The sequence below is a fragment of the Propithecus coquereli genome, unplaced genomic scaffold, assembly GCF_000956105.1.
Source record: "Propithecus coquereli isolate 6110/MARCELLA unplaced genomic scaffold, Pcoq_1.0 Scaffold1, whole genome shotgun sequence".
Lineage (NCBI taxonomy): Eukaryota > Metazoa > Chordata > Mammalia > Primates > Indriidae > Propithecus > Propithecus coquereli.
The window spans coordinates 5,403,867-5,412,722 of record NW_012133857.1 but is presented as its reverse complement, the minus strand read 5'-3'; the positions used below and the strand labels follow the sequence as shown (position 1 = coordinate 5,412,722).

The window sequence follows — 8,856 nt, the reverse complement described above, 5'->3', positions numbered from 1 at the left end:
TATTTACTCATTTTTAGTATTCTAATGAAGCAAAATCATTTTACTTAAAATTTTAATTTATTGGAGATACATATTCATAAGGTACGGTCTGACCGTTCAGTCTAACTCCCTTTCTAAGGTTACTCTTTTCTGTCCAATGCCAAGTGTCACTTTTCTTTTGATTTGTAGTCATGCATCACTTAAGATGGGGATAGATTCTGAAAAATGTACCATTAAGTAAGTGTTTCTGTATTTGTGCAAACATCATACAATGTACTTACACAAACCTAGATGGTACAGCCAACTGCACACCTAGGCTTTATGATATGGCCTCTTACTCCTAGGCTACAAACCTCTACAGCAAGCAGCTGTAATGAATACTGTAGGCAATTATAACACAATAGTAAGTATTTGTGTATCTGAAACAGAAAAGGTACGGTAAAAAAAATCCTGTGGGACCACCACTGTATATGCAGTCTGTTCTTGACCAAAACACCGTCGTGGATACACATGACTGTGTATGTATATTCTTTATCCCAGCCTACACTTAATAATTATCGTGGTTTTATCACATACTTTAGCTTTATATTTAGCAGGATCTTCCTCAGTGTATTTCATTCTAAAGTTTCTTAAATATTCTGGAATCTCCTCTTCCCCCTCAAATCTCTGAATATACTCCATTGAGATGCAAATTTGAATTTGTGGCTTAATTCCTGCGGAATGGACCTCTTCAGACAGTGCCTCCTTCTTCCTCTCGACACAAGTGGGGATACTTTTCTCCACTTGGCCAATTCTTTGGTCACATTTCTCAGAATAGTTTCTCATGATAATCCAGAGGTATTTGATGGCTTATTTCAATTTTTTCCCAGACCACCTAATTGGGCACGGTTTATACCAGGCACTTGGAAAAGATAGGGATTTATTCATTTTGGGATTAGAAGGGAAGAATGAAGAGGCAGGAATTGCCTCATCTTCACCTGCTTGCCTTCGGTCCCAAATACGTGATTTTGAGGGGTTTTCTCTTATTTGGGATAGATGTGAATTTAGTATGAATGGCCTTCCTGCCTGGGTTGCAGCTGCTTTGGCCCCTTGCAAAGACACCCTGGTTAGAGAAGATCCTAGAGGTAGAAGGATGGGGTCCAGGGACACTGTCTGGACAAGGCACTGTCAACAGTGATGTCATCTGCGGCCAGGCTCAGGCACTTGGAGTGCTCCTCTCCTGCCCTGTCCATCAAAACGGCCAGCTCTTCACTGGCCACTCTTCCGAGGCCATTTCAGGAGTGAGGACTCATCACTATTTCTTTTTTTTCCTGCTAAATTACATTCAAGGGAGTGCAGGATCCAGCTACTACTACCAGCTTAGCTGCTTTATCTCTTTAAAAAGACAAGCTTAATAAATCACAACAACTTTTGGTAAGATCTTGCCAACCATTACAAACCTATCTTTGATTAAACTGGAATATATTCAATATTTGTATTCTAAACATATCCATTATGAATTTTACCCTTCTTTTTTTTCCAATAGGAGGAAAATAGAACAATATTCTTTGAGAAAATTCTCATGCACAGGCTAGGACAAGATTGATTCTTTCCTTCTGTTTCAAGGTTAGATTACCTCACATGACCTCAAGACACTTTTATTTCAGTCAGGAATATTTTAGCGGTATTTTCTTCTTACATGTAGATGCTACATGTTTCATGTTAAGTCGATTTTTAAATATCTTTTCCAGCCCTACTTAGAATATTTTTCTATCATATTTCTAAATAGTGTCCATATTTTCTCTTGTGCTTTCCACACAAGCATGTGAGTAAGAAGATCACGTGGGAAGCTTTTTAAAAATTCATGGGCTTGTGGCTCCTTCCCTCAGGAGCCGGTTACCGAGGGTACGTGATGGAGTCGTCAGAAACTTTTCCCCCTCACTTCAATTTGAGACTCCCTGGCCAGACAATTTCTAAACTTTGGGCAAGCAGTGGAAGAGTGCATTTTTCTCTTATTTCTGACCTTAATGGCAGTGCCTCTCAGTAAAAAGTTTGCTCAGCAGGTGTGGGTTGTTAAACCCTGCACGTTCTAAAGAAACTGGCCCTTGACTGCCTTCTGGGAGAGAGAACTAAGCAGTTGGAATATCCTACCTGATAAGGGTGTCTTTGTATACCCGAGGGCCTTCAGCCATGCCTGATAACTTATGCTAACATTGTGAATTATGGTGGGGGCCTTGGGCCACAGCATATCAGCTTGACTTCTGGAGGGGCTGGAGACTGAGTAGCTGAGTTCAGCTCACAAGCGGTCCATGCCTATGTGACCGACCCCCAGTAAAAACCCTGGATGCCAAGGCTCGGGTGCACTGGTTCGTTTGGTTGGCAGTGCTTCACCTGTGTCGTCACACATAGCTGCTAGGAGGACTAGGCACTGTTTGTACACCTCACGGGGAGAGGACAACCGGAAGCTTGTGCCTGGTCTCTCCTGGACTCTGCAATATGTGCCTTTTATCTTCGCTGATTTTTAATCTGTATCCTTTCATTGTAATAAACCACAGTTGCGAGTATAACAAGTTTTCTGAGTTCTGTGAGTCCTTCTAGCAAATCATTCAACTTGATAATATTCTTGGGTACCCTGGACTCAGGATGATAAGAGGTTTTTATTTCCTAAGAATGTAGTCAGAGAAAGGAACTAATGATCTCTAGTATGCCAAGTTTCTTTTTTTTTTATTTCAGCATATTATGGGGGTAGAAATGTTTAGGTTACATATATTGCCTTTGCCCCACCCGAGTCAGAGCTTCAAGTAGGTCCATCCCCCAGATGGTGCACACTGCACCCATTAGGTGTGAATATATTCATCCCCTCCTCCCCACTCCCACCTGCCTGACACCCAATGGATGAATGTTACTACTGTATGTGCACATAATTGTTGATCAGTTAATACCAATTTGATGGTGGGTACTTGTGCTGCTTGTTTTTCCATTCTTGTGATACTTCACTTAGTAGAATGGGCTCCAGCTCTATCCAGGATAATATAAGAGGTGCTAGATCACCATTATTTTTTGTGGCTGAGTAGAACTCCATGGTATACACATACCACATTTCATTAATCCACTCATGTATTGATGGGCACTTGGGTTGCTTCCACATCTTTGCAATTGTGAATTGTGCTGCTATAAACATTTGAGTGCAGATGTCTTTTTTATAGAATGTCGCTTTGTTCCTTTGGGTAGATGCCCAGTAATGGGATTCCTGGATCAAATGATAGTAATATGGAGATACCTCAAAGAACTGAAAGTTATTTCTTTTTTAAAAAAATTTGAATTAGATGTTAAATTTTATCAAATACATTTTTATCACTTCCGAAGATATTTGCTTGATTTTTGTTTTATTCATATGATAAAATATATTAACTGATTTTCTAATGTTTTTTTTTTAGTCTTGAAATTACTCATGCTTGGTTATGTTGTATTTTTTTTAACATGTCATTTTCTGGTCATACTTGGGCAAATCTTTTAACTGCTATAATTTAGAAATTCTAGCAAAATTTCTAAAATATGGTACTTCCTGGCTTCTTAAGCAGAACACTGTACCCAACTTAACATTTTCTTGACTCACTATTCCCATTTTGAACGTTACCTTGTAGGATGCGCCCTCAGCCCCCACTGAGGTATGAGTGACCTCTTACTCTATATTAAATGCTCCATGGGCTGCTTTCTAGCGTTCTTAGGATTGCTTTCTTTTGTTTTTTCTATACTTTCAAGTCCCACTTCTCGTAATTCTTAGGTTGCCTTTCTGTAATAATCACTCTCTTCCCTTTACTTGGCTCCTTTCTAATGGCTGTGGGCTTACAGACTATATAATTAAGCTTGTTATATAATGATTTCCAAAATGAGACTAAATAAGCTGTGAGTAAGAGCCTGGGGCCCTGTTCTCTAGATGAAAAGCATCTGTTTCATGTCATAGATTTTTAAATATCCATTTTGGATTTTCAGAGATACTTTTCTCCCTTTTTAGTTGTTGACTGTTGAAGAGAATTAAGTCATAAAGTAGGTTAGTTTGTTCATTCATTCACTTGGTATTTATTGAGCATCTACATAGGGCTGTATACTGATGGCTGAACCTAAATAAATAAGACATAGTATAAACCAGCCTCTGCTTAGCAAAGAACATGGGAGAGCAGTCTAAATTTTGTCATAGAAACTTTTGATAAAGACATTTTGAGTTTTATTCTTTTTGGTAATAATATTAATTTGTGATTTTAAGTATTAATAAGAATGCTATGCAGAAAAAAGTTAACATAGCAGGCCTGAAACTGCTATCCTTAAAAAGTCCTGTTTGCACCAGATGTGGTGGCATGCAACTGTAGTCCCAGCTATTTGGAAGGCCGAGGTGGGAGGATCACTTGAGGTTAGAAGTTGAAGACCAGCCTTGGCAACATAGCGAGACACCATCTCTTAAAAAAAAAATTAGATTAGCTGGGCATGGTAGCACACTCCTGTAGTCCCAGCTACTCCAGAGACTGAGGTGTAAGGATCACTTGAGTCCAGGAGTTTGAGGCTGCAGTGAATTATGATTGCACCACTGCATTTTAGCCTGGGTGACAGAGTGAGAACCTATCTCAAAAAAGTCCTGTTTGCAAGGTTAACCCATGGCTAAGCATTTTGGAATTTGCCCTCAGAGTGCTTCCAGTTAGCATTTACCTAATAAGAGTAGTTCACTGTGCCTCAACTGTTTTTGCAAACAGTCTGGTTTATGCTGAACCCCTGCTTTCCTTCTGGGAGTCTGGAATTTTGATGCATGTCAGGCAGAGGTTGCCTAGATGACCAGCCCCCAAGGAAGACCCTGGTCACCGAGTCTCTAATGGGCTTCACACACATGTGCTGTGCTGCATTTTAATTGCTGGGGAAAGAGTGTGCTGTGTGTGGCCCCGCATTGCGGAGAGAGCATAAGGAAGCCTGTACGTGGAATTCTCCAGGCTTCTGCCTGTGTCATTTTCCTGTGTGGTTCAGTGGTGTGTCCTTACTGTGTTGCTCTGCTACATCTTAGCCATGCTGAGCCCCGTGAGTTCTCTGTATGAGCCGTGCCGAGTCCTGTGAGTTCTCTAGTGAATCATTGAATGAAAGAGTGTGGTATTGGGGCCTCTCAGCACAAAACCTAGCGTTTATTGATCTCTTGTTACGTGCCCAGCTAAATACTAATTGTTTTACGTGGATTTTCTCATTGAATCTTCTCAACAATCGATGCTATGGGGTAGGTCAGTATCATCATCACCATTGGCAAGTGAAGCTGTTTGAAGCTTCATGAGGTTAAGTAACCTGTGCAAGCCCTATTAACTCATAAGTTTATTTCAGTATCTATAAGTTTTTCAGATGTTCGCACTTTGTGGCATATTGTTTTGTTCAGAGTAGCATTTAAGAGGAAAACTACTGACTTTTTTTTTTTTTTTAAGAGACACGGTCTCACTGTGTCATTTAGGCTGGAGTACAGCGGTGCGATTATAGCTCACTGCAACCTAGAACTCCTGGGCTCAAGTGATACTCTTGCCTTAGTCTCTAGAGTAGCTGGGACTACGGGAGTGTGCCACCATGCCTGGCTAATTTTTCTATTTTTTTGTAAAAATGGGGTCTCACTATGTTTGTTACCCAGGCTGGTCTCGAACTCCAGGCCTCAAGCAATCCTCCTGCCTTGGCCTCCCAAAGTGCTGGGACTACAGGTGTGTACTACCATACCTGGCCATGAGTGTTTTTTAAAATGTCTTCATCATTTCATTTTAGGTATGAGCACATTCTCATGGAGCCTGACCCAGTACCAGCATATGCTCTGAAACTGCTAGTTGCGATGACTGAACACAACCCAACTTTTACCAGGTACTATAAGTTCAAATCTCTTTTTCTTGCTTGTCATCTATAAAATGAATTTTATGTTATGAAAATGTTGTTAAAGATGAGATCCTAAAAGACCAATATGTTAGCTGTCAAAGTGGTAATTTTTCGTGTTTCATGGGTGGTAATGTCTGTCATTTATGCTGTTTTGGCTCTTGTACTCATATTTTTATGTCTTATTAGAGTTTGCATACTGTGGAATGCATGATGCCTTAAAATGATGAATTCCTTTTTTTTTTTTTTTTAGACAGAGTCTTGCTCTGTCATCTGGGCTAGAGTGCAGTGGCATCATCAACCTCCCATTCCTGGGCTCGTTATAGGTGTGTGCTCCCATGCCCTGCTAATTTTTTCTATTTTTTGTAGAGACAGGGTCTCACTGTGTTGCCCAGGATAGTCTGGAACTCCTGGGCTCAAGTGATCCTCCTGCCGTGCGCCCTCCCAGAGTGCTAGGATTATAGGTGTGAGCCACCATGCCTGGCCAAAAATGATGAATTCTTTAAGGAGAAAAAAACTACTGCATATACTTATAAAAATGTTAATTGGTGCCTCATTTTGTACTTAACAGTTTATTAAATCTCAATAGTATTTATGAACTATAACTTGCTACCATTTTATTTAGTGAACATACTTTTTTTAAGTAGTGGAGAGCTTTTGCCGTTATTGAAGGTACTGAATATGATGATGGCAAGATTTTTTAGAACTAGTTGCTGCAATACGTGTAGTCTTGTGAAAGACAGTTTGAGAGAACACCAAGGTCCACATAAGGGGGAGAGAGGAAGAGGTCCTCCTCGTTTTCAAACAAGAAAATTAGTTATCTTGTGCAGGTGATGTCTGAGGACCTTGTGGAGTTTGAATACCGTCTGCAGGTACAGTGCGCCTCCAGAGTGGCCAGTCAATCTTTAATGAAGAACTAAATCTAAATAACGTAGTCCTAACCACCTATCTGCTGTCCAGTCAGAGAAAGTATTGCATTAGTACAAGCCATCTTCGCTCACTGTTGTTACTAGCAAACTAGAAAGTCTGCTTTAGGGTGTAGCCATAATTAGTGAAAAGCTGAACCAAGCCAATCTTCCCAGCAGGTGTGCCCGGACACATGGGTGTGCTGTGACTGAGTCATAGAGGTGTCACAGAGGTGTACTTGGTCTTTGGGACATCGCACTGCTGGGGCTGTGGCAGCTCTCAGGCCTGTTGCCTTCTCTCATCCATTTCCAAAGGGTGCCATGCAGGTATCACCCTGCATTCTCTGTGCGAAAGAATCTGGGGCATAGAACTGATACCCTTTTTATTTTTGCCAATTCGAAGCTCTGTATAGCCTTTTAGAGAGCCTGACCAATGAGCCTTCCAAATTCACCACTCAGAACCATTCTCTCTTCCTGAAGAAGAAATTTAATTCTAAAGTGTGAATCTGTATTAGAAGTTGAATAAAAATTTAGCTAGCTGTTTCTTTCCTGGATCTTTGACATCAAGTACTAATATTCTACAATAATTTTATCCTTTCATTAGATGATTGGATTTCCTTTTTTCATGTTAAGTTTAACTCACGTGGCATGTTTTCTAGACTCCTTTTCCTTCTTGTCAACTCTATTAAATTCAGCTGAATTTCCTCACATGGGATGGGGCATAAACAAGTAGAAACAGATAATCAATGGCCTCTATAAAACCTTTTTATTTAAAAAATATGAGTACAGATTAGATTTGGAAATGAATTTACTCTAGTTTATTAAAAAAGAGTTTACAAACAGAAATTAATGGATTAATTTTTATAAATGTTTTTGTAAGTAATTAATTGTAGTATTGCTTTTAAATAGTCTTTCTGAAATAAGTTCTTCCCAGACCTGTTTCCTTTGGACAATATTCTAAAGTTCAGTAGTCTAATGTGAATTTGAAATACTCTTATGTCTCCTCAGTATCTTTTTATATACACCAGTACTCAAGCAAAATATATAAAAAGCCTAATTTCTGCATTACATTAATAAGGTACTTGTTATTTTGCCTTTTCTAATTCAGTCGATTAGATGAAGTAGAGTAATCTTTTCAAATGTATATCTGATCATAATTTTTCAAAATGTTAACTATGTCCACTTTTCATGCATGATGCCAAATTTATCTTTAATCAGCCATTACTACCTGATATGTAATGACAAATGTTTTCCTGTCTGACCAGTGGGTTGTAGACTTAACTGTTTTTCTTTGCAAATTCTCACTATATTTTCAAATGTATATTTAGAAAAAGCTGCAAAGTGCTACTATAAGTAAGTTAGCATCTTTGGCCTTATTTATGCCTAATATTCTCTTCAGTTTGATTTTGACAAACTCATTGACTTGCAGTTCCTTCGTAGTATTTTAACTTTTAACTTATTGTGATGTAATGAATTTTTGAAATGTTTATTTGATTAGCTGTTAAAATATAGGAAATTATGTAGTTTTGCATGAAATAAACATTTCTACAAGTTAATAAGAATTTTGGTGATTATGTATACATTTTACTTCATTCGAAATCAAACTTTTAAAAGTAGATTTAGACTTTCTTTCTTATAAATTTGTTAGTAGATATTACAGAAGAAATGTTTTAAGGTAAATAATTAAATATATGTACTTTAGGTTCCACATTACTTCTTCTTGTATTTATAGTTAAAACAGAAGTAATTATATATGTATTAAAACATGCTATATCCCATAAATATGTACAGTTTTTATGGATCAATTAAAAATGTGTTTAAAACATTTTTCTAAAAGAGGGGCAAGTAACTCTTCATTACAAAATATTGAAAAAATTAGATCAGAAACCAGTGAAATCAAAAATGGAAAAGCAGTAGAGAAAATCAAAAACAAAATCTGGGTCTTTGAAAAGATTATTAAATTAGATGACATTCCAGCCAGGCTAACCAAGAAAACAGAGTAGGTTGCTTTCCTATCTACAAAAAATGAACAGTTGGAGTTTGAAATTTAAATGCATAACACTATTTACACTAGTCCTAGCTAATACAATAAGACAAGAAAAGGAAATAAAAGGCA

At 38.3% G+C, this 8,856-nt stretch overlaps 1 protein-coding gene across 1 annotated transcript in view; it reads left to right on the top strand.

Annotated features, from left to right (window-relative positions):
* ULK4 (unc-51 like kinase 4) overlaps positions 1 to 8,856 on the top strand; it is a 672,597-nt gene that overhangs the window by 280,318 nt on the left and 383,423 nt on the right. Inside the window, exon 28 of the mRNA XM_012652718.1 lies at positions 5,734 to 5,826. Coding sequence (XP_012508172.1) covers positions 5,734 to 5,826 — 93 coding nt within the window. The remainder of the gene's footprint in view (positions 1 to 5,733; positions 5,827 to 8,856) is intronic.